Raw genomic sequence first — 24,950 nt, 5'->3', positions numbered from 1 at the left:
CACCACAGCCCGTACTGCTGGGACTGTCAAAATGCACTGGAAGTCAGAAAGAAGATCCTTCACTAATTTGGCAGTGTTCCTTTCACTCCTAAAATGAGAAGGAGGATGCTATTTGGCCCTCTGGAAGTCCAACAGGGTTGTAGAGTGAATATCTCAAGGAAAGCCCTTTCCAGGACAAAAGCATAATGGGGCAAATCAGGTAAAATCAACTTTTGACCTGAGAGTTTCTCAAGCTGTGGAGATTCCCTTCCCCAGTTTTCAGGTTGTCTGGCTGAAGGGTTAATTGTTTCCTGTTTACTTTAAGCAGCAGCCAAATTTTATAAATTTCCTATTGTCAATGAGCCCTCTCTGCAGTGCCTCATCTAGCAAGGAATGCCTGCATATCTGCCGTGGAACAAGAATGCACTGCAAGAAGATTTTCTCATGCAGGCTCTAGGGTGGAGTCTTGGAACTGCTAGAGTTATCTATTACACACCTAGCTCTCTTCTATGGCCACTGCAGAAGCAAATGAGTCTTCTCACTGAAGAACCTCTACGCTCACAAAGAACCCAGGAATGCAGCCTGAATGCCACAAGTCATTATGGAGACTACTGCCAGTGATTTCCTTTTCTGTGAAGGCTCCTAATATTAATCTTCCAGACCAAAGCCCAACAAACTCCATACAATGGAAAGCAGAGGATTCTGCTACCTTGGAAATCACAGATTCCAGTGCTCACCAAGGCTCACGCTTGCATGGCAAGTGTTTATATGTAATCTTCTAACTACAGATATAGCAGCCTCCCTTATTGACATTTACTGTGTAGATCTACAGTGGGCTTGAAATACAAGCTCTTACCTGCTTGAGGGTCTTGCTCCGTAGTCATCCACACCCTATGGAATAGAAAAGACAGGCAAGGTGTTAATAATCAGAAGATGCTGCATTTTCTCCAATGAGTGACTACACAAGATCAACACAAATTACATAATAATCATTTCCAGGCTTGATCTGTGAAAAATAGCTGAGCTATGGAAGCTAAAACAGGCATCAGCGAAGGGTGGAAAGCTGTACTCCTTTCACTAGATCAGGGGTAGGGAACCTGCGGCTCTCCAGATGTTCAGGAACTACAATTCCCATCAGCCCCTACCAGCATGGCCAATTGGCCATGCTGACAGAGGCTGATGGGAATTGTAGTTCCTGAACATCTGGAGAGCCGCAGGTTCCCTACCCCTGCACTAGATAATTACTTTGGATTACAAAGATGTAGCAGTAGAAGATAAATACTGAGTTCCCATAGTAAAAATAATGAGTTATCTGCCTTGGCATGGAAGAGTTCCTTGTAACTTACAAGCCATGCAGTGTAAGAGGCATAACCTGGGCAACACAAAATGCTAGATATGCAGCACAAACCACCTCTGAAAGAAAGCAGGTTGGCAGCATTGCATTTTTGATGGAAACAGGCACAGGATTCTGAATCCTCCATCTCTTTTGTGCATTATCACCCCTCCCATAAAATGCCTGTTAGAGATGGTCAAGGCATTGGTGGAAAGGATGAAACAGGAGAAAGCACTGCACAGAGAAACTGCAGTCTGCCTGTTCATCTCTGTGCTTGAATGCAGACAGAGAAGAAAAACTACAAGCGCTTATTTTTCCTGGCTGGGATGGGGGTGGGGGGTGGGGGTGGGCAGTAGAATCAAGCCAAGTCACTGGTCTAAAACGTGGACACTTCAGATCCTCAAATTTCCATGTCATAGAACTGTAACCTTGTAATTTCCAAGAGGCTATTTCTATTGTGGACACTCAGGCCCCTTCCGCAAGGGCCGATAAACCCGGGCTGGAGAAGGAAAAACCCCGTGTTTGGGGGGGGGGGGGGGAACTTTGCACAGCTCCCACTCCTAATGTGAGTCCGCCTCACGTTTTCCCCCCCAACCCTGGTTTTTCAAGAATCACACTGCGATTCTTTCGTTTTAATGCAGGTAGCAGTTGCAAGCGAGCGAACGGCTGCCCTGAGAAGCGCATTACTTGGCCACACTTCCCTTTTTTGCCCCAGTCCCCACCTCTCTCCTGTGAAGCTACGCAGGGGCACAAAGGTGGCAGGTCCATGCCTGCCTGGCCCCATAGTTACATAGCGGAGGGAGGTGATTGGGAAAAAAAACACGCCTCAGAGTGACGGCGCAACGACAACCCACGTTGCCTCCTCGGGCTCCATTCACTGCCTGCACGGAGGCATGCAAACGCCCTGACAGCAACGCAGGTTTCTTTACCCCAGCTGCAACCCGCTGTACTTTGCCTGTGTGGAAGGGGCCTCACTCTTCAACCTAGCAAGAATTACTTTTTGATCAGCTTCACTAAACCAGAAACATAGGCTCGAACTGCTCACGTATGTGGGGGATTCTAATCTGGGGAATTGGGTTGGTTTCCCCATTCCTCCACAAGAAGTCTGCTGGGTGACCTTGGATTAGTCACAGTTCTCTCAGAACTCTCTCAGCCCCACCTACTCACAAGGCGTCTGCTGAAGAAGAAGAATGTGGATTTACACCCTACTTTTCTCAACCATAAGGAGTCTCAAAGTGGCTTACAAACTCTGTCACTTCCTCTCCCCTCAACAGACACCTTGTGAGGTAGGTGGGGCTGAGAGAATTCTGAGAGAACTGTGACAGGTGTTGCAAGGACGGGAAGGGAACACTTTGAGACTCCTTAAAGGTAGAGAAAAGTGAGGGATAAAAACCAAACCTTCTCCTTCTAAAGGGCTATGAATGGACAATACTGCAAAAATTCTAGGCACTTTCCCCTCATGCTTGCTGGCGAATAACAATCACCATGGTAACTGCATAAGCTCCTGTCAGTTAGACAGCTAGCATAACCACCTGTAACTCAAAATCCCAGCCAAATCAGCACTCCCTCCCCTCTGCAATTCCTTAGTCACATCTTCACCTGAGGAAAGTCAATAAGGGACTGCCACTGAGCCTGTTTTAAAGCAAAGAGAGAAAGCAGGACCTTTTCCAACTCTGAGCAACCATAAATAGCCAACTGAAAAGGCCATGATTCCCAAGCTTGAACCATATTCATTTAACAAAACCTGGTACTTTCAGCATTCCAGTCAAATAACAGGACTGCTATTGTTCTGTAACATTTGTAGCAGGCCCTGACGTATTATTTCTGTCTTGACAATCCCTAAGAAATGGATGCTTTGCTATTTGAACCCTTTTATCTTGGAAGTTTCAGCTGAGCCCTTTGGCAGCCAAATGTTACCAGTTTGTAATGGTAACACATGGTTCAGAGCTAAAGAAAATCATCCTCCCTCTGAAAATTTTTACAACATTCAGGCTTCATCAGCCAATAGTAGCTCCTTTTTTGCCTCAGGATCAGCCACTGCCTTCCTGTGTACTGGAGCTAGGTTTTGCCCTCCTTTATTCCACCTACCCTCTCAGCTTTTTGGTAACTTAGCAACTTTGCCTGGCTTTGGACCAGGACCAGTCTAGAGATAGTTCCCATCTAGGGGGTTTGAGGGAAAAATAAGCTTAATTGACCTGCAAGCAGCCCAACTCTAGTCTGAGACATTTATTGAACAGTCAATGTTACCAGTTGGGTTTACGCTGCTGTTTTGCTGCCATTCTTTATGCCTCACCCATCACTAAATTTGCCAGTTGGTTACATTTTTCTTCATCAATTGTGGTTCATTTCTCTCCTTCCATTTAATTTTTTTTAAACAGCAGTTCATTCGGTGGCCTCCTTTTAAAGGAGGAAGAGTAAGATGCGTCATAGCAACATTCTGGGTAAAGCAAAAAGATGCATTAGGCAGAAAACAGCCCTTAGAAGTCCCAATTGGAGCATTGTGTTCTTCAGAACTTACGGCTGTTGACCTAGGGTAAGGCTGGTAGGAAGCAGGTAACAGTTGGCAGAGGCCACTGGAATATTCATTAAGTGCACAGCCATAGGGCATAAGGTAGTCCTATAAATAATGAACATAGGCACCTGTTGGCAAGTAAGCCTTACCTGTTTGTAAACAGACATGTGTTAGAAAACAGACCGCTTGGAGAATGCTCACTTCAGCAGTGCTGAAACCAGGATCCCTTCAAGCAAAATGCCCCCCCCCCCCCCCCGCCCCCGCACCCAGGGAGTGACCCACAATGGCCCACAGTGTTTTCTGCAAAGGTAACTTTGTGGTCTACAGATGAGGTATGTGTCTACAGATGAGGTATGTGCAAGAAATTACAGCCTATCACATCAGGAGGTGCAAAAAGTAGATGTTACATTTGAAGAGTGTACATTTTTCCTAACATCTATGCTGCAGCATTTTACTTCATAAAATGTTCTAAACAGTTTCAAAATTGCTGAACTAGATTACAGTACCATTCAGCAGCAAAAGAAACATTATCTCAAAGTGCACTCCAAAAATAATGTCAAAAGTAGGGCTTGGAAATATTGTCCGTTACAGCCTGGTGAATATTTCTCAACTACAAAACATGTGCACTACATGATTTCTTGACTCAACTCCAAGTTATTCCCCTGTTCCACAGAGGTTATGGAGGTGGAGAATGGGGAAGAGGGAAAATCCCAAACAAAAACACAGCAGATACTACAAGTGCTGCTCCGTCAAAAAATGGCTCTCTATTGTATGGTAAAGCCAAGTTTGTTCTGCCAACCATAGACCCATTTGGCTGCAGGCAATGATCCAGTTGACATTCTCTTTTCCCTGAGATTCAGCCAGTAAGAAGTTCGGAAGGAAGAGTCAACTCCAGCTCTATGTTCAGTGCTGGCAGGGGCTGATCGGAATTGTAGTCCATTACATCTGGAGTGCCAAAGGTTCGCCACCACGGCCGTAGGTTAAAAACAGTCATATCCCATGGCAACTTTAACACACTGACTTTCTAACTATTCTGACAAAAGTCACCTCTAACTATGCAGCTCTCTAACTTTCAGCTCTTTAAATGCGAAAAATAGCACCTACTAAGCGTACAACAGAACTTTTGCCTTCTGAGTCGATGCTAACAGTCCTATAATAAATCCAAATTCATTCTGCTCTGTGCAACTACAGAATTTCTGCTTTGCATTCATCACCTCTGGCTCAGCTTCAGGCAGTTCAACCAGGTTGCCTCCACAGCGGGATATATTTCCTGTCCTACCCAATGAAATGCCTCACCTGGGAGAAGGCTGGAACTGCAACGCTATATGGCCTCTGTTTGAAAGTGCTGACATTCTGCGTCTGGAAAGCTCGGGAGGACATGCTGTAATCAGGAGGAGGGATGTCGTCTTTGTCCAGCAGGTTACCTGTGCTGCTGCTTTTCCCTTGGCTACAAGACGAAATAGACCTGATTAATATCTGTTATATACTTCACCAGGAATGAAGCAGTCAGTCAGTCTGCAGTTTTGATGGCAAGGACATTCTAAATGAAATTATTGCATGTTATCTAGACCAGGGGTCTGCAACCTGTGGCTCTCCAGATGTTCATGGACTACAATTCCCATCAGCCCCTGCCAACATGGCCAATTGGCCATGCTGGCAGGGACTGATGGGAATTGTAGTCCATGAATATCTGGAGAGCCACAGGCTGCAGACCCCTGGTCTAGACGCTTCTTTTTCACTGATAGCACTTCTTGCCCCGGCCAGTAAGTTAATCTTTGTCTTCAGCTAGGAAATCAAAAAAAGCTACTATCCTGCAGCTGCTCTAAAATCCCATTCAGGCATGTTGACTAAAATCTTCATAAGGAACTTGTTTTTCTTCTAAAGGCTTAACAGTTCCTACCCGTTGTCTTTGAATTGCTAACAAGCATCCTGTTGGGAGTCATCCTATTAAAAGCATATTTACTTTTGGGCTGTTCCTAATAAAAGACATCAAATGTTTTCAAAGCAAAGCTTGCGCTACTGGTCTGACTGACCTGGATCAGGTACAACATGTTACCAACAAACAACGTGTCCAAACAATATACTAGGAAGCAGACGCTAATTCTGGCTTCACAACGGTGGCTCTACCTTTCACAAGAGAAGTCTCTTCAAAAGGCCACAGCAGCCAACAACACCTTACCTCATGTGCAGCCGGTCACTTCCCTCACTGTCCAGCATACGGGTATAGGAGAAAGGAAACCAGCCTCTTCTACAATGCAGAACAGAAAGAAAAGCAACATTTGAGGAGAGTTGCAATTAAAGTATTAGGCAGTCTATTGTGTTAATTCATTGGGTCCAAATTCCAGGCTTGAGTGCCTCAAACGGAAGCAATTTTGCATACATTCATTCCGGATTTCATGGAATGTAACAAGGCAGGGGATGGCCCAGATGTGAGTTCTAGGATCAGACAATGGAATGCTTGCATGTGTGCATATGATGTGCTCTCAAGCCGCTTCCAATTTAGGGTGACCTTCTGCATTAATGGCCTCCAAAACATCTTATCATTAGCAGCCTTGCTCATGCCTTGCAAACTGAAGGCCGTGGTTTCCTTTATTAAGTCAATACATCTCATGCTGAGTCTTCCTCTTTTCCTGCTGCTTTCAACTTTTCCTAGCATTACTGTCTTTTCCGGCAAGTCCTGTGTAATTCTTTACGCCCTAGTTCAGGGATGGCCAACCTATGGCACTCCAGATGTTCATGGACTACAATTCCCATCAGCCCCTGCCAGCATGGCCAATTGGCCATGCTGGCCGGGGCTGATGGGAATTGCAGTCCATGAACATCTGGAGTGCCATAGGTTGGCCACCCCTGCCCTAGTTATTCACCCATCTTGAAGTTCTGAAGCTATGTTCTGGAGCTGCCACAAACCACTGTGTATGTAAAATACTGTGAAGTCACAGCCAAATTATGGCAACCCCAGCAAAGGGCTTTCATGGCAAGTGTGAAGAAGATGTGGTTTGCTATTGCCTCCCTCTTCTTTGGTGGTCTCTCTTTCAAATACCAACCCTGTTTAGCTACCAAGATGTGATGAGACCAGGCTATACCATGCTGCCTTCCCTCCCCTATAGACCTCTACCTCCTTGTAAAACACTTTCCTTAGCCACAAGGACCAGGAAGTCTCCTCTAGTCCAATTTCTTCTTTGAAATGGAAGCACATAGGATGCTGAACATATGTAGCAACCAGATTCTGCATTTTTGTGTTAGTCATACAAATAAAAGCGGTTTCTATGTCATCTTGTGGCAAAAGGATCTGTGGGCTTGTGTGTGTAAAGTACCACTGAGTTGCATCTGACTTATAGTGACCCCTTGTGGGGTGTTCAATTAAGCAGAGGTGGTGTGCTTATTGCCTTCCTCTGCACAGACTTCCTTAGAGGTCTCCCTTCCAAGTACCAACCCTGCTTAGCTTCTGAAATCTGATGAGATCAGGCTATACGATACCACTCTATATCCATTTGTAGGCGCAGAACATTATTTTCTGTCTCTGAAAATTTCTGAATTTTCTGCAACATGCTAACAGCAGGCAGCATTACTCTGCTTGCTCTCCAGTCTTTCCATATTGCTCTTAATTGCTTGTGAGAAGTGAGGCAAATATTCACAAGATAAATTTTCAGCATGATAAATTAAAAATGGCTAACATAGCAGTCTGGGAAGAAACACACAGAAACAAGTTTACATATATACACACACATCCAAAGCCTCAATGTTAAATGTATAAAAGGATGTTGCAGACAATGGAATCATTTAAACTAGGAAGCTCCACTGTAAGCCCTCCACTCCATCCCATAATCGTTTTCATTTCCTGGATGCTTCTGAGCAAACCACTATTACCTGCAATAGCCCTAGCAGGGGCAGATACCATGCCAGGGCCACTGGTACTATTTGATCTGTTAAGCTGCTTACAACATTCTTGTTTCTGTGCATCCACTGTTGTAGAGGGTGGCTCAACTGAAGCCCCCCCCCCCCCCCGCTTCCTATCTGTGTGGGGATAGGTAGGACTACATGGTTAAATAAGAGCAGATCACCACAGACAGGGACTTTGCCTTCCCCTGCCTTCCAAAGCTTGACTTTGCTACTCAGATCCACTAATTCATTCAAAGACCAAATTCCTTTCAGCCTCCAAGGAAAAAGCAGCACATTCCAGGACTATTTTTCTGGCAGATGGGAAAAAGGCTTGTAGGTCCAGATTTATGGCTTTGAACATCCAGATTTTGATTATAAGAGACAGCTCACAATAGTTGGGGATTACAGAGGAACTTACCTACACAGCTGTTGCCAAGCAACCAGCTTGCCCTTGTTCCTTAGCAAGCGAATTATGCAAAAGCAAACTGACTGGAGCAGTCTAACCCAGAGGCAACTTTTGTTCCAGGTTATGCCACAGAAACTCTAGGGGTTAAGTGACAACCGTTTCCACAGTTTTTCTCCGTGTTCTCACTAGGGAAAGTATTCTTGCTTTCTCAGCACACGACCAATAATGGCAGTTCTGTCACTGGGTTTGAACTTACTATTTAGGGATGAGCTTGAAACATCCCCTTTTATTATGCAGCCTGGTTTTGCAGCCTCCACCCTCATTGACATTGTAGAGGTGGAAGGTATCCAAGGGAGACAACATTCATCCACCCTGCAGTGGCAAGGAAGCACGTGGCTTTATTTCCATGGCAACTTAGGACACTTCACACTTCCTGTGCTGCATCTAGGCAGCTCCGCAAACAAGCTAGAAAAGCATCCTAGCAATCTCTAGGCACCCAGGATTACAGAGGAACTTACCTCAGTGGCACTCCCTGCAAGCAACCTGAGAGCACAATGTCAGAAGCTCTTCTCAATGGTACTTCATACCTTACAATCCCTTCCGCCATTTCACCCCAAATTTTAATCTATGGACAACAATTCTACCTCTTAGCATTCTCAACTTTCTTCTGGTAGAAAAACACTGGGCACGAAAAAGGCTGCAAAAATTCAAAATGATGCAGGCCAGATTTCTGAGAATCCAGGCATTTCAAAAGGCAGAACATAATAATTGCCTTGAGGAGATAGCACAGGGCTCGAACTGAGTCAGGATTTGCTCTATTTTGGATTTCCCCTGCTTTTATTTCCAAAAAGATACAATATGCTGTTCCCCCCATGCCGTACATGCACCCTTCTGGGCATGCCCTCAGTACCAGGCTCCCTTCTGTAGCCTCCCAGAAACCCCTGCTCCCTTTCCTTTACCACTTGCAGGGAAAAGAATTGAAAAGCAATTGCCGAGTGCTCGCTCTTTTCTTGGCTACAGGATAGGAGATCCACACAACCTCAAAACCAAGGGGAAAAAACTCACAGTTTTGTCTTCTCACTCTCTCCGTAGTGCCACCCATCCCTTGCCTCTGGCACTAGCAACGTAATGAGGTCTCCCTCCTTGAAGCTCAGAAGGGTGGTGTTATCCCCAGCAGCATGAGAGAAAATGGCTCGCACTCTCATCCTGCCATTCTTCTCCAACCCGGCTGCCATGGAGCTAGAACGTGGCAGAGTCTTGTTTTCAGCTGGAATGGGGAAAGAGCAAGAAAAACAAAACATATCACACCAAGTGGCTTTCGTTTGATCATAAACTGATCAAAATCTTTTGTATGAGAAAATGTTCAAAGGTTTACACACAAGTCTATCTTCTCAACTGTATAACCACTTACTGAGACCTTTACTGAAAGTTCTTTGAACAAAAACAAGTTTTGAAAAATGTAGAAATAAAAAAACAAAGTATTATTTTTAAAACTCCAGCATCACAAGAACTCCAGCATCACAAGAAGAAGTGTCTGGATTTATACCCTACTTTTCTGCCCCGTAAGGAGACTCAAGTCAGCTTACAAACTCCTTTCTCTTTCTCTCCCCACAACAGGCACCTTGTGAGGCAAGGGAAGCTGAGAAAGTTCTGAACAAACTGTAACTAGCCCAAGGTCACCCAGCAGGAATCTAGTAGTGGGGGAACAAATCTGGTTCACCACATAAGAGTCTGCCGCTCATGTGAAGGAGTGGAGAATCAAACCTGGTTTTCCAGATTAAAGTCCACCCACTCTTAACCATTACACCGTGCTGGAAAAGCTAACACACCCATGTATGGATCACTGATTATCTACAAGGCCCGCTACAAGAAAAAAGGATATGCAGGAGAAGCATTTAATAGCATGCACTTTAAATTATCATAACACATTTTGCTGAGATGTACTCAGAAAGCTACTCAAGAAGTTTAAGCTAGAGAAACTGTAAATTATGGAACCAGGAAAGCTAATGGCATCTCTTATAATTGTTCCATACGGTGCAGCAGGAAATATTCATAACCACTGCTTAATAGCTGGTGTCCCACTGGAATCCTTAATTGTTTAGGCTTGGGGTGCAAGGAAGGTTTTTTTTTAACACTATTACTTTGCCTGTTGTGTAAACCCAGCTATTTGAGATGCTTTGCGTCCAAGATTTTATTCATTATCCTGACCCTCTCCTTCTTGATTATGCCTCCAAAGAGGGAGGGGGGAGAGGAAGGCTGAGTGAGTCTCCTGGCAAAGTACTCACACTGAGACTACTCCTCTTCAAAGACGGTATAGCAGCTGAAGAGCTATGCTTGTTCCACATGACAAAGAATGGAGCACGAACACTATAAAACAACCCCTCCGTTCTCGCCAAACACCATGAACGTCTCCTGCTTGTGCCAAGCAAGATCTCTTGTCTGTTGTTACAACAGAGCAACAGTAGTAAATATTTCGATCCAGGTTTTATCAACCACTTTAAATGTGGCCCAAAATGCCTATGGTTAAAGCTTCTGATTGCTTCTGATGCATCATATTAAGAACAACAGCATAGCGACAAAGACTACTTCAGATATGCATCACATTGCGCAAGTCTGCTTTATTTAAGTTTTGTATCTGCCAGGCTTCCAGAAATTCTGCCACCAAGAATAAGCAAGTGAGCATCCAGCTGAAAATTAGTGTTGAAGTTTTTAGTATCTATGCAGTGGCCCACGGGGACAGGAGGGGTCAAATTACCCCGACTGCAATGGTGGCGGGGTGGGGTGGGGGCAAAATCACCCCCCACCACCACGCCAACCCAGAACAGCTGGGTTGGCATGGGGGAGGCGTCTAAAGACAGAGCTGGCCTGCTGCCAGAAGGAGGCCTGCTGCTGCAGCGCCCGCCCAAGCCGCCTCCTTCCCTCGCCAGGTCCTCAGGGGCAGGGCTCAGGGGAACTGCCAGCCTGCTGCCGCTGCAGTGCCCATCCAAGTTGCCCCTGCACCTGCTCCTGAGCTCTGCCCCCAAGCGCGGGGGGGGGGGGCTGAGGGGGGATCCCGGAGCAGGTGCTGTCCCCGGGAGCTATTCCCCCCCGATATGCCTTTGTGTCTATGCCTCCTCTCACTCTGTTTTGTATTGCTGCGGCGGCAGCGGCCACCATTCCCACTCAGCATCACAACAGTGACTTGCTCCCCAAGTGGAAACTTGCTAGCAGGTTGCCCCTAGAGCCTCAGACGAGAGACTTACTGGTTGCATAGCTGTTTTTCGGCATGACGCTTTTGCGCACAGGGAGCGTATTGGAGTAAGTGTCGCTCATCTTCTGTGGCTGAGGAGGGGTTAAGGATTTGGGCTGAGGAGGCTTCCTTTCAGACCAGTGGTTGTAATCTTCACCTTCTGAGCCTGAGACACCATTCATCACTGGAATGGTCTCTTGAGCAGACATTCGCTGAAGGAAGCAAGGAAAAAAATATGAAGTACTGTGAGATTCAAACACAATAGAACACCCAGAGGAGGAAATTCACTGGTCAGATCTTACTAGAAAACATACTGAAACATTTAACCTCCCCTCCCTGCAAGTACAGAAGTTGGTACTGTTTTACTTCACGCCCTTGTGCACAAGTTTCTGAAGACACAGTTCCAAAGACACTGCCTGCATACTTCAATGAATAACTCAGATTATTCACATTATGTTTAAAGCAGGACTAACTTACAGCTAAATGCTTTTTGGACTGTAGCCATACAAATTATTATACACCACTTAAAACACTGAATAGCTTGATATTGTTTAGTTGTTAGTCCAAATATCTCAGAGTAAGGAGCACAGGTTCTCACAGGCACACTTTTCTACTTTCACAGTTCTATTCAGATTTTAAGGAAAAACATAATTGGTTTCATATGCAGTTATGGGAAATATGGGTTATTGCTCAGTGATGGAGCAAATTCTTTGCTTGAAGATGCTTGAAGAAGGTTCTGGGTTCAGTGTCTAGCATATCTAGTTAAAGTGTTTCAAGTAACATATTAGGAAACAGCCTTCTCTGCCTTAGAACCACTGTCTATCACCCTTATTAATACTGAGGTAGATGGACAATTACTCTAACATGGTATAAATAACCTTCCTGTGACCGTTGGCCAGCATTCAAAATGTCATGAACAAACCACAATTAATTGGTGAAATGAATGACCCAGAAATCCTTGAGCTCTCTTTCTTCCCTACATTGTGTGCAGAACTAAGACTGAAGATGTATTGTTGAAGGTATTGTCGAAGGCTTTCACGGCCAGATTCAACTGGTTGTTGTGGGTTTTCCAGGCTGTGTGGCCGTGGTCTGGTGGATCTTGTTCCTAACGTTTCGCCTGCATCTGTGGCTGGCATCTTCAGAGGTGTATCACAGAGGGAAGTCTGTTACACACTGTGTCCAGTACACAGTGTGGAGTACAGTGATTGGGAGCAAAAACTATCAGACCACAGCCACACAGCCTGGAAAATATACTGTCGAAGGCTTTCACGACCGGAATCACTGGGGTGCTGTGTGGTTTTTGGGCTGTATGGCCGTGTTCTAGCAGCATTCTCTCCTGACACTTCGCCTGCATCTGGATCCTCTGAAGATGCCAGCCACAGATGCAAGCAAAACGTCAGGAGAGAATGCTGCTAGAACACGGCCATACAGCCCAGAAACCACACAGCACCCCTTCAACAATAGGTTGTGGTGGGTTTTCTGGGCTGCCTGGACACAGTGTGTAACAGACTTTCAAAGAGCCCAATCCCTGAGTAACCACAATGATGTTTCTTTGTGAAAACCTATATTCTATGAGTGCGATACAGTCTATTTTCTTTTAAATAGCCCTGGGCTTTCTAGCAGCAATCTTAATCATAAATATTCTGTCTTATGAAACTGAGCAGGAGATGGCTCCGTGACCAAAACACTCTGCAGAGAGAGAAAGTATACAATCCTCCCCTCACACAATACTTACTCCTACAAAAGGTGCCAGTTCTGGTGGGACTGGGAGTGGTTTGGCACCTGGGATAGGATCAGAGATGACAAGGTTTGACTTCGATGTAGAGAGAGGACTGGGCATAACGGTCCCGTTGCTGCTGATGGCCATCTGTTGCATGAGCTGAATAGCACGGTCTGGGATCTTGTTGGGATCAGAGCAAGCCTGCTGCCATAGTGGGAGCTTCTGTGACAAGATTTCTCTTCCCTGAAGTTTACCAAAAACAGAAAAAGTCAGAGCACGCGAGGACTCACACGAATATTTCCACCAACAAGCACTGCATGAAAGGTTGCAAGCCCAACAAATCACAGAATTTCCTCTTCAATGCATCCTCCTGATGAATATTGGCTTCAAAGAGCTTACATTTGTAGCTTGCTTGCTTTACACACTCACAGACACACGCAGAAGATTTATTCATTCTTTATCTAGTTAGGGCAGTGAAGGAGATTCATTTGGTCCTGTGTGAGCTATAAACAGGATAAATTCTGATAAAAGAGATCAGTATATGGGTCATGATAGCTGATGGGCCAGTTAAGGGCACATGAAACATTTATAAAGGAAAGGGAAGATGAAAGAAAGCAATTAATTTTTTCGAGTACATCTTGAAATATTCTGGCAGCAGGTCTGTCTGAAGCACAGCTGGAAGACACTAGCCGACAGTGGGGTCTGGGAAAGCTCTCATCTTAAGATTTTTCCCTGCAGTGAGTGATCTTATTCCACTCCACCAGAACCCCACTCTCATTGGCCAAATCTGGGGCTTTTGCTACATTAATGACAGAGTAGAAGTGGAATTTAAACAGCAAGGTTCAGAACCTGGGGAGAGGAATTCTAGTAGGAACTGAGCCTTAAGAAGTAGGAAAGAAATGTTCCAGTGAGTACAATTCAGTGTCAAGACAGAACAGGATTTCTGATGCTGGGCCATCAACTGCTAGTATATAAAGACACATCCTGTTGATCCAACAGAGCACAATCCCCTCGGTTCACAGTGATTCATGATTAAATCAGAATATTTGCTTGATACACAGATAGCCCCCGTGTCAGCAAAGCAAAACTACCTGGGCAGAGTACATAGCTGAGGCTAGACACAATGGCTTGATGTTCACCTACAGCAGCAGTGGCAGTGCAAGTTTCAGCAGAGGCCAACTTTCTTCAAGCAATCTCAATGTTAGGGTCTTAGGTATATTAGATCCCAATAGTCCCTGCGGCATTTTACCCCAGCCAATGCCATGTGGAACAAACGTCACAATTCAATTCAGGAAAGCCTCTGGAACCAAGGTTAAAAGAGAAGAAGAAGAGAAGAGTTTGGATTTATATCCCCCCTTTCTCTCCTGTAGGAGACTCAAAGGGGCTTACAATCTCCTTGCCCTTCCACCCTCACAACAAACATCCTGTGAGGTAGGTGGGGTTGAGAGAGCTCCAAGAAGCTGTGACTAGCCCAAGGTCACCCAGCTGGCGTGTGTGGGAGTGTACAGGGATTGTACGTGCAAGGAATGTAAGGGAGTTTTCACCTTAAACTGTAATGTGTATGGGAAGGTGAGGAGGGGCAGCTTGGAGAAAACAGCTGAGCCTCAGTTTAAGGACCTGAAGAAGCTTTCAGCCCCATCTGGCTTTCTTTCTGGCTATTCTGCCTCGAGATGTAAACTAAAGAGATGGGTACATCTGCCATTCTGACAGTAGACCCCTCCAGGACCAGGGAGGGTGACATGGGGAACAGAGGGTTGAAATCTCTGACTTAGGCCTTTCTCCCTCCAGTTCAGGCTGAAGGGATGGAAGACGGAGGGATATGCCACTGCTTCAAAAGTTGGGTGTCTATTTATTTGAAGCAAGTCAGGAGTGCTTTGCCAAAGGAGGGGATGGGCAGAGATATCTGTCTGATCAAATGGAAAGCAACCATCCCTCAACACTACAATGAAAGCATCAGGGCCTGCTTTCCCAGTGGTTCAGTGTTCAACATAAAAGGTTAACAGCAAAAGTGAAATGGAGCACTACCAAACATGGGACACTTCCTCAGAAATAGCTTGTTCATGGAATACTGCTGTGCTGCAGCAGGGTGCCGTCAACACACAAAGTTGGTTACTAGGCTGCAGAGCACAAATGCTCCATAGCAACAATAGTGTGTGTGTAGGGATGTCCAAAATTAGCCTTCAGCAAGCTCCAGGCAAGCATAGGTTAGTTGGGGGTAGTGTATTATATGGAGGGGGGGTTACAGCAGAAAAGATGATCTGCTAGTGAAGCTTAGTGACTTTGGATTTGAGAGAATAAAAATATTAGGTCTTTCATAGAGCTTGGAATTCTGTTATGCTTGAGAAAGTTCCCTGTGTAAAAGTCTGTGTGGACAAGCAGTGGCATAGTGGTTAAGAGCAGGTGAACTCTAATCTGGAGGAACAGGGTTGGATTCCCTGCTCTGCCACCTGAGCTGTGGAGGCTTCTCTGGGGAATTCAGATTAGCCTGTGCACTCCAACACATACCAGCTCGGTGACCTTGGGCTAGTCACAGTTCTTCGGAGCTCTCTCAGCCCCACCTACCTCACAGGGTGTTTGTTGTGGTGGGGAAGGGAAAGGAGTTTGTAAGTCCCTTTGAGTCTCCTTACAGGAGAGAAAGGGGGATCCTCCTCCTCTTCTTCAGTTCAAATTGGCCAGTAACTTTTGCCACGTTGAAACCCACAGCACATCCTGATGGTTCAATAGCCTAGAAAGACGTGACGGTGGCTGCAGGCACTGCTTGTACCAGTCAATCTTGCCTTCCCTTGCATGAACTGTAAACTGCAATGACTCTGAGAGGATTGCAAGAAGAGAGATGTTCTCCTAGGGCTCAGTTAATGAAGGATTGGAATCCCTAGACTTCCTACTGCCCAGCACTGCTAGGTCTTAAGGCCTTCCTTCTATCTTTAATTAAAAAAAAACCCTGTCAGAAGTGTCACAAACAAGAAAGCCATGGCCACAGCAGGAGAATATTAAAATGACAAATTGCAGACAAACTTCTGACTTTCCTGGTACACTGAAAATTGGTGGTGAGGAGAGCATGAAACCTCTGTCTTGGGGCTAGTTCTGATAAAGATGAAAGGCACAGAAAATGTAGCATCCCTGATTTCTTATATCTGTTTCACCCCAATGCAATGGGGCTTATTTTGAATAAGATAAACTTCTGCACAGAAACCACTTCCAAGCAGATGGCAATGGACGCCACATTTAAAGGAGCAGACACGCAACATGCATTCATGTGCAAGCAGAAGCCTAGAATGAACTGGGAAAGGAAGAGAAAGAAGTAGGCGGAGAGAACATAGGAGCAGGTAATCCGACCTGCTACTCCCCTTGAGGCAGGAAACAGACTGGATCACAAGGGGAAGTTCCGTCCACCAGGAAGGGCACATTTCCTGCCTCCCTGATGGGACGATGGGAACCACCCACAAGATGTCCTCCAGCCCAGGGGAGAATGTCAAGAGATGTTCATATGGAGTGAAAGAAGCACATAGATCCATACAAAGTCAGTCAGAGTTGGACTAGGATCTGAGGGAGCAAGGTTGTGAGTGACCTTGAGGGGCCAAGGGTCTCAATGAGCTGAAGTCAGTGATTAAACATATTTAATCACATTACAATACAGGCTTGAAAAACACGGGAGATCCATCGTAAGCATCTCAAAGTGACAGGCTCACAGTAGTCCTATCACGGTCCTCCTGTTAGCAGCCTCACTGCTGCCACCACCACTCTTCCCCCACCCCTGGTTATCCCAGTGGCTATTTTCAGTCTTTCATTAAAAGATATTCAGCCACAACAGGGGAGCTGGCAGCTCTTTCTATTTAATCTGGACCACTGGCTGAAAATCTAGTGAGCATGAGGCCACACTTTATATTCCTGATGGAAGTCATGGGTACACTGTGAGCACTGCCACTCCTGCCTCAATATCAATGGACGGCCGCCCTGGGACAAATGGCCGAGTGATTAGGACCCGTGGTGGAGTGGCTCAAACTGAGCCGCCTGAAGCTGAACCCAGAAAAAATGGAGGTCATGTGGCTGGATGGGGAGAAATGGCTGGGTGGCACCCGACTCTTGATGGGGTTCTATTTGAGCCCACATCAACGGTCAAGAGTTTGGGGGGTGATCCTGGGCACTGCGTTGTATATGGAGATCCAGGTCACCAAGGCGGCCCAACTGGCATTTTTTCATGTTCGCCAGGCAAGGAAGCTAGCCCCCTACTTATCGTTCTCCGACCTGGCTACAGTGATCCTTGCGACGGTCACCTCCAGATTGGTCTACTGCAATGGGCTCTACACTGGCTGCCCTTGAGACTGATCTGAAAACTTCACCTGGTCCAGAATGCAGCTGCCTCACTCCTCTTGGGGTTGCCATGGCACACCATATATCACTGGTGTTGCACGAGCTGCACTGGTTGCCAGTTGAGAGCCGGATCAGATTCAAGATTTTAACGCTGATGTTTAAAGCCCTTCATGGGCTGGACCCAGGATATTTGCATGACTGCCTCTTCCATTATAACCCCCAGTGGACATTAAGATCAAAAGCCAAGGGACTTCTAATTACCCCTGGCCCATGGGAAGTCTGTCTGGCCTCAACACAGGCCAGGGCCTTCTCGGCTTTGGCCCCCTCCTGGTGGAACAGCCTCCCAGAGGATATCAGGGTCCTGTGGGACTTCATGGAGTTCTGCAGGGCCTGCAAAATGGAGCTGTTCCACCAAGCATTCCATTGAGGCTGGTCCTATGACAATCAACCTCCTCTGAAGCTATGTCATCTTAGCCCACAAAAGAGTTTCATTTTTTCCGCTTGGTTTGCTTAATTACTTTGGGTACTGTCTTCAATTTTTAAATTATGGGTATTTTATGTCGGAACAGTTTTTAGGTAAGGTAAATCTGCTTGTACATTGCCCCAAGCCAGATCTGGGAGGGGCGATTAATAAATCTAATAAACAAACAAACAAACAAACAAACAGAGGATTAGAGGTAAAATATAACCATTAATCTGAGAGGTTGCCTGCAAAAACTTTCCCCTTGAGAATACCGACATCTTTCAAAATAAACTACCCTTCTATTGGTAGACAAAGGAGCCACTTCTCAACATGTTTAATAGAATGCAAATGGCTTGGTTTATGAAATATGAGTCAGACCACACATATTTTTTTTGGGGGGGGGGAGCAAATAGATAACATAATAAAATTGCCTCCTCAAACTAATGTCCAGCCACAGATCTTGATTAAAATGAACACACACATACAGAAAAAGAGAGGGGAAAGAGTTAAGCGGCATCTTTTACTAGAAGTTCATATGCTGTTCTCTCTACAGGCTTCTAATACATATTACACTCACACCCACCCACAGTATGGATCAACCACCTGCACAGATCTCCATGCAAAGCAAATGTTTGTGTGTGTTTTTTCCCTGAAGAGAAGAGATTACATATAGCAAATGTAAACACAACTAGATGGGTAAAAGGGGTTTCTTTGCTTTGCGGGAATACTGTCGCAGGCTGTCCTAAGCCTCAAAAATCTTGATGAGTGAATTCTGCCACCCAGCCCTGAAGAGGGAAAGAGATTTTGTTTATGTGCATTTCAGGCATCTTTAACATGCGAAATCCCTTCACATATGTTGGTAACTGACTTGGCATGCACTACTCCTTGAAGCTGCTTATGACTAAGTGGGACTTTTCAGTTAATCCTTTTATTATCCAATATTTTTTTTTTACTTTTGGCAGATGGGTACTGAAGATGACGATAGGAGTGATATATGAAGGAAATATGGCTACACTGCCTCATGCATATACATAAGCAATTAAGTGTAGAGTATGTTTGTTCGTAACAATACCAGCAGGAGCTAACTGACAGGGGAAGAAAAAGTTATTTCTCTGCTGAGGAACCAGGATAATGGGCAACTATTGCAAGTTGAGAAAACTGCTCTAGTCTAATGCAACATGGAGCTGATTTTATAGTATACTATAAAATTTGGTTATCAAATGACAAAAACAGCAGATACACGGTGAACACAGCAGCCTGCTCAAATCTGAAGTCATCCATGCCTGTCCACCACACAACTATCCTTCTGTTGCTTTAATGAATATACACACTTGTGACTCATCTCCGAATATATGCTAGCATCCTATTTATTCCTGATCATTCTCTTGCACCAGATGGGTCATGTTGGCCTAGACCAGGGGTAGGGAACCTTTAACACTCAAAGAGCCATTTGGACCCGTTTTCCACGGGAAAAGAAAACACTTGGAGCCGCAAATAATTTTTGACATTTAAAATAAAGGTAACACTGTATATATTGGGCTTTTTTACCTTTTACTCCACTCATTCTGAGAAGCACATGGATGCACCCGCCCTGCTGCCTGCAGGGTGGGCAAGGATGAAGCCGGTAGCTCGGCTCATGGAGCCGCAGTGCAAGGGCAGAAGAGCCGCATGCGGCTCTTGAGCCACAGGTTCCCTACCCCTGGCCTAGACCATAGGTGTCAAATTCAGGGCCCTCCAGATGTTATGGACTACAGTTCCCATCATCCCCTGCCAGCATGATGCTGGCAGGGGTGATGGGAACTGTAGTCCATAACATCTGGAGGGCCCTGAATTTGATACCTGTGGCCTAGACATACACCATGCTATCCCAAGCAGAGTTACACAATTCTAAGTCAATGGGCTCAGAGCAGAGTAACTGCTGAGGATACCATTAGCAAAGTGAGATTTCACTTTCATCAAGCCATAGAAGAGGGACCCTCAGATAAACTTTTACCCCAGGAGAAATAGCTGAATATGCTACTGGTAATGTGGGGGTTATGCTAAACACAAGAGGTAAGGTAATCAGCAATTATATAGACTGGGAGGGAGTTGGCACCCCCCTACCTTTAGGCTCAAAAACGAAACCACATATCCACCTCTGGGCTTTTCTACAACATCTCTTTCTGCATTGAAATAGGCAGTTTATATTACAAGTGATGGTATGTACTGTCACACTTCTGTCACAGTCTAATCGCTTTTTAAATTTATAGACACACTGGAACAACTATTATAATGGAAACATCAATGCTTTAATTATACAGTAACCTACATAAGGACCCCAGAGATCCATGCATGTATTTTCTCTAGCAAAATTCATATCTGCTTGAAATAAGGAAGGTGTGAAAACACAGGTATAAGAAAGTAGAACTTCCATGTGGGAGAATTAAGTGCCCGAGTAAGCAGAAGAATGGGTCAAGGTAGCAAAACAAGGAACACACTAACATGTATACTTCTCCTCTGTTACCACTTTCTCTTTGCTCATTCCTGAATGTTTTATACAACATGAATTACATGAGACAAGTTACTTCAGAATGGAGTAGGTAACATTCTCTATAAAGCAGTGTTCTGCAACCTGCGGCTCTCCAGATATTCATGGACTACAATTCCCATCAACCCCTGCCAGCATGGCCAACATACTGCTAACTCACCTTGGAATGGTACACAAGGGCATTTTTGGCCACAGCACACTGTTTTTCAACCAGGAAACAGAATCGCCGCCTCTCTTCTGTGAGCGATGTCTTGTAGCCATCGGACACGTAATTCTCCAGCTCACCTTGCTTGTTGCTGATCGCTTCGATAAACTATGAAAGAAAGCAATAACAAAAACAGATTACTCCAGCATACAGTGTGAACTACAGAATATCAAACTGGGCCTCTCATCTTAAGCCATTTCATCATTAAGTTATTTGTATGATGCAGAGTTTTGCAGGGTGCTGGAATCTGGGCCATTCCTTGCAAGAAAAGGAAGCGGAGTCACCAGTTTCCCTTTGCTGCTGCAGAATGTACAAGACTCCAATTCTTTATGTAGTTCAAAGACTGGGCAGCAGGGGGCACTAAGCAACAGAACATATGTCGACTTGAGAGCATCTCTATCATCTCCCCCTCCCCAACCATCCTTAGTCATCTGACCTCCCCCACAAAAAGCTCCTGACTCAGAACGTGGGCTTCAGATGTTGTGTGGGTGGCAGAAGAGCAGAGAGAATCTCTCAACCTCCCTCCTACTTAGCCTGCACCTGCATAGCGCTCATTCTCTAGTGCCGATCTCACAGAGATCAGAATCACAGACTGGCTATATTGTTTGCACCAGGTTAAAATATTTTTTTTTTTAAAAAAACATTCACTCAGGTATGAAAGAGCTTAAAGGACAGCATCTGTCCTCTAAGATGCTGCCATCTGGGTGTTAAAATGTACTTCCTTCTTCTGCCAAAAACGTGAGGGGGAAGAGACAGGGAAGGAAGAGAGGTGCCCCCTCCATAACAGAGCTGAGTAAAGCACATGTACCTTGTTTCGTATGCCACATATCACAAACCCTCTCCTGTGGAACCTGACACATCCCCCCCTGGAGCCTACTGTTCCTTTTACAAAAATGTGATCCTTGTGTCAAACACAATGCCCACTCACATTAGTTCACCATACACCCACCCACATACAGGCCGACATGCTCTCAGGAATCCTTAGTCCTGGGTCTTGGGTACTAAAAATCCACATTTAAATCTTCATTTCATCTAGTAAAGGGAACGGTAGATTTTCTGTGGATTTGTCAGGTAGTAAAGGGAATGGTAGATTTTCTGTGGATTTATCTCCCCCATAGCAGGGGAGCTTGCAGTATGTGCCATATGAAACAAAGTACATGTGCCTCACCCAACTCTCCCCCCACCCCTCATGTTTTGGAAGGGAGGAAAAGGAAGTATATTTGAATACACAAATGGCAGCACCTTAGAGGGCACCTCTCTTTCTTCTCTTGAGAAGGCTACCAACTTCCAGATACAGCCTGGAGATTTTCCAGAATGGCAGCTTATCTCTAGACTACAAGGATTTGTTCCCCAAGAGAAAATGGCAGCCTTGAGAGCAGACTCTATGACAGCACATCCTGGCTGAGTATTCTCCCCCCCCCCAAACTCCACTCCCGCTGATGCTGACCCCAATTTCTAGGGATTTCCCAACTTGGAGTTGACAACCCCATTCCTTTCCCACTTCTGCCAGAGAATTCATGGGCATCCAACTCACGAACCTGGTGAGAAGCACTCTCAATAGTGGGAAAGAATGAGTAGAACTTGAAAGAGGAGATTCCCTTCCTCAAATGCACACTAGACATCCTAGGAATGATGCTTGGGAGCTCCTTATTTGGACAGTGACACCCCCTGATGTCACTGCCCAAATAAGGAGCTCCCTCTACCACCGGGCTGGGCTTCCTCAAACCCCAGCCAGCTGGAAGGCAGAGGGAGCTCCTTATTTGGGCAGTGACACTGATGTCAGTTCCCAGGAGACCTTGGGGCTCACAAGGTCTCCTGGGAAGTATAGTTCCCATCAGGCCGTTTTTAAGCCTGAACTGCGAATAGGCCTTTTTTTCAGCCTGAAAAAGTTCTAGGAAAAGGAATGGAACTAAGGTAAGTGTGGGAAAAGGGGGGTGCCACGGGGTGGGGTGGGGGGCTGGGGGAGCAGAAAATTTAGACTGCGCACCGGGCACAGTTTGGCCCAGCTATGCCTCTGCTTACAAGCTCAATTTCAACAAGCAGCTTAAGTTAACCACTTGCATCATTCAATACTGTATCATTCATTGCCTTATTATGTATACAAATACACGTTTATGCTGGGTATCTTTCAACGCTTTTCCATCACTCTCGTTTTCAATGTCTGTCAGCAGGGGCAAAAAAATGTGTGATGCATCCCAAGAAAGGCTACACTGGAATCTTGTGGGAAAACATTTATCTAACTGACTGGTAAAGAGAGATATTAATCTAAGCCCAGTTGTCCAAAAGCAGCTTTTGTGATAGCAGTATTTCTGGTAATAAATTGTTATATCTCAAGAGGGAAGATCCACCCAAAGTTCCAAAACCGAGAGAATGGATACTGAATTTGGCTAAAAGGGAACAGATTTGATAATGGGCTTAAAGTCTATCCTCCAAAATAGCCATTTTCTCCAGGGAAACTGCTCCAGAGAATCTGGAGATCAGTTGTAATTCCAGGTGTCTCTCGGTTCACCTTTCTCAGCAAGTTTGAAATTTAACAAACACATTTACAAAATCGTCCACCAATTTTACATAACCCCAAAACTTGTTGCAAAAATGTATAGTCCCTACTTGGAAAATGGTTTATATTGTCATACAGCTCCAGCAGACTTATATATGAGAAGGCTTTGTCCAAGAGTAGCAGAATTTTGGAACCAGGGTGTCAGGGCTCAATCCAGATCGGGGGGTGGAATCAGCCTGTGAGAGCAGAAGACGACTCCACCAGCATGTTTGCCCAACCTGCTGGGGTAAGGAACACCTACACTGGCAGGGACAATAAAGGCGCCGGCAAGTGGGTGCCACAGAGCTCTGTGGCCACACCAAAAAGTAGTCACCACCCGGGAGTGCACCAGCATCCAATCACACACCAGTGCAGTGGGTCAGGCTGGGGAGGTTGCTGGGGGTGGAGGCAACTTTAGACCCTTCCAGCCATAGATTTAGGCTTACTTCACCAAAAGTGTGGAGTAAGCCTGTTCAGCTTATAGGGCTATTCGGGCAGCAGGAGGGTTTTAACATTTATCTCCTTTCCATGCTGCCCAAAGCCTCTTTGGAGGTGGCGCAGTGCCACCTTCATTGCACTGTCCCCAGCCTCCACGGAGCTCTCTCCCATCTGGATTAGGTTGCCCATCAGTTAACCTATGGACTGAACACTGGCATTTTGTAAACTCCTGAAACACTGTTGAATGAACAATGTTCCTTTGGTTTAAAATATGTTTAATTCTTCTGTTGAAATAAATGGAATTTCAAATTCCTAAAGTTCTAAATTTGGTATTACTTACAAACATATGACAAACAACTTATAACAAAGAAAAGAAGAAAAGGGGGGGGATGTATGATACTTCAACATTTTTTGCCTAAATACAACTTATTACTTGCAGCCATTTGAACCATAATACAATAAAAATTCTCCCATTCTACCATTTGGACCATAACACAATACAATTTCTATCATTAAGTATCAAATAGACTTCATTCAATTTATCAATCCAAGCCTAAATGTTTGGTGATGCTTTTGACTTCTAGCACTGTGTATAAACTTGTTTAGCTGCTGTAATTGAATTTAGTAATATAATTTTAGTTTATCTGTTTGTGTGAAATAAAAAGGATTTCAAAGTCCATTGCTTTATCTAGATCATGCCCCAGGCAGTCACCAGTATCTGACAAACTTGTCTATGACTGAGAGCCACTGACTCCCAGCTGACTTATTGCATCGCTTGACTTTTAATTATCGTAATATTGTATGAGCATAGGACAAGTCTTGCTGGCATTGTTTTGTTGTACATGCTAGTACAAATGCAGTTACTTTGGAATAGTTGCAAGGAAGTGTCTGAAACACAGTTAATTTCTTCACTTATTAAGGGTTCTGAAGCTGTCATGGTAAGTTTCACTCTCTGACAGTAAAAGGCAGAAACTGGAATGAAATATGGTCTTTGCTAAAGGTACTTGGTTGACCTTCAGATTTACTTTCTTCAGACTTCACTGACATTTCCTCAATAGTTTTCAAAAACCCTTAATATCACTAAATGTCAACATTCACAGCATATCAAGCACCATCATCAAAGTGTGTACACTTTTCTCTCCATTTTATACAAACCTTTACTGGCAACGAGCAGAATGCAAATCTGATGAAACTAGAGCAAGATATTTAGGCTACTTTTTCTATTATGCCTCTTGCACAGGTTCTTGAGAAGAACCAGCAGGGAGAAAGCATTGTGAAATTAGAGGATATATTTGAGTAAAAATGTGTGAGGTTTTTTTTTTCCAAATTTAGAAGAAAAGCCAGTCAAGGAACTTCATCATGAAGAAGAAGAAGAAGAAGAAGAAGAAGAAGAAGAAGAAGAAGAAGAAGAA

General features: G+C 44.9%; 1 protein-coding gene across 6 annotated transcripts in view; it reads right to left on the bottom strand.

Annotated features, from left to right (window-relative positions):
* The window catches only part of BAIAP2 (BAR/IMD domain containing adaptor protein 2), a 156,016-nt gene that overhangs the window by 13,732 nt on the left and 117,334 nt on the right, over nucleotides 1–24,950 (bottom strand). For 3 of the 6 annotated variants that reach the window (XM_048488494.1, XM_048488492.1, XM_048488493.1), the window contains exons 7-14: nucleotides 20,520–20,672; nucleotides 13,074–13,301; nucleotides 11,352–11,550; nucleotides 9,175–9,376; nucleotides 6,004–6,072; nucleotides 5,121–5,271; nucleotides 3,831–3,929; nucleotides 836–870 (exon numbers count right to left, since the gene is read on the bottom strand). In XM_048488494.1, the coding sequence (XP_048344451.1) occupies nucleotides 836–870; nucleotides 3,831–3,929; nucleotides 5,121–5,271; nucleotides 6,004–6,072; nucleotides 9,175–9,376; nucleotides 11,352–11,550; nucleotides 13,074–13,301; nucleotides 20,520–20,672 (1,136 nt within the window). The remainder of the gene's footprint in view (nucleotides 1–835; nucleotides 871–3,830; nucleotides 3,930–5,120; nucleotides 5,272–6,003; nucleotides 6,073–9,174; nucleotides 9,377–11,351; nucleotides 11,551–13,073; nucleotides 13,302–20,519; nucleotides 20,673–24,950) is intronic. The other 3 variants (XM_048488498.1, XM_048488496.1, XM_048488497.1) reach the window with 1 other exon arrangement.

The sequence above is a fragment of the Sphaerodactylus townsendi genome, linkage group LG03 (genome assembly GCF_021028975.2).
Source record: "Sphaerodactylus townsendi isolate TG3544 linkage group LG03, MPM_Stown_v2.3, whole genome shotgun sequence".
In the NCBI taxonomy this organism is placed as follows: Eukaryota; Metazoa; Chordata; class Lepidosauria; order Squamata; family Sphaerodactylidae; genus Sphaerodactylus; species Sphaerodactylus townsendi.
This window is presented reverse-complemented; position numbering and strand designations above follow the sequence as displayed.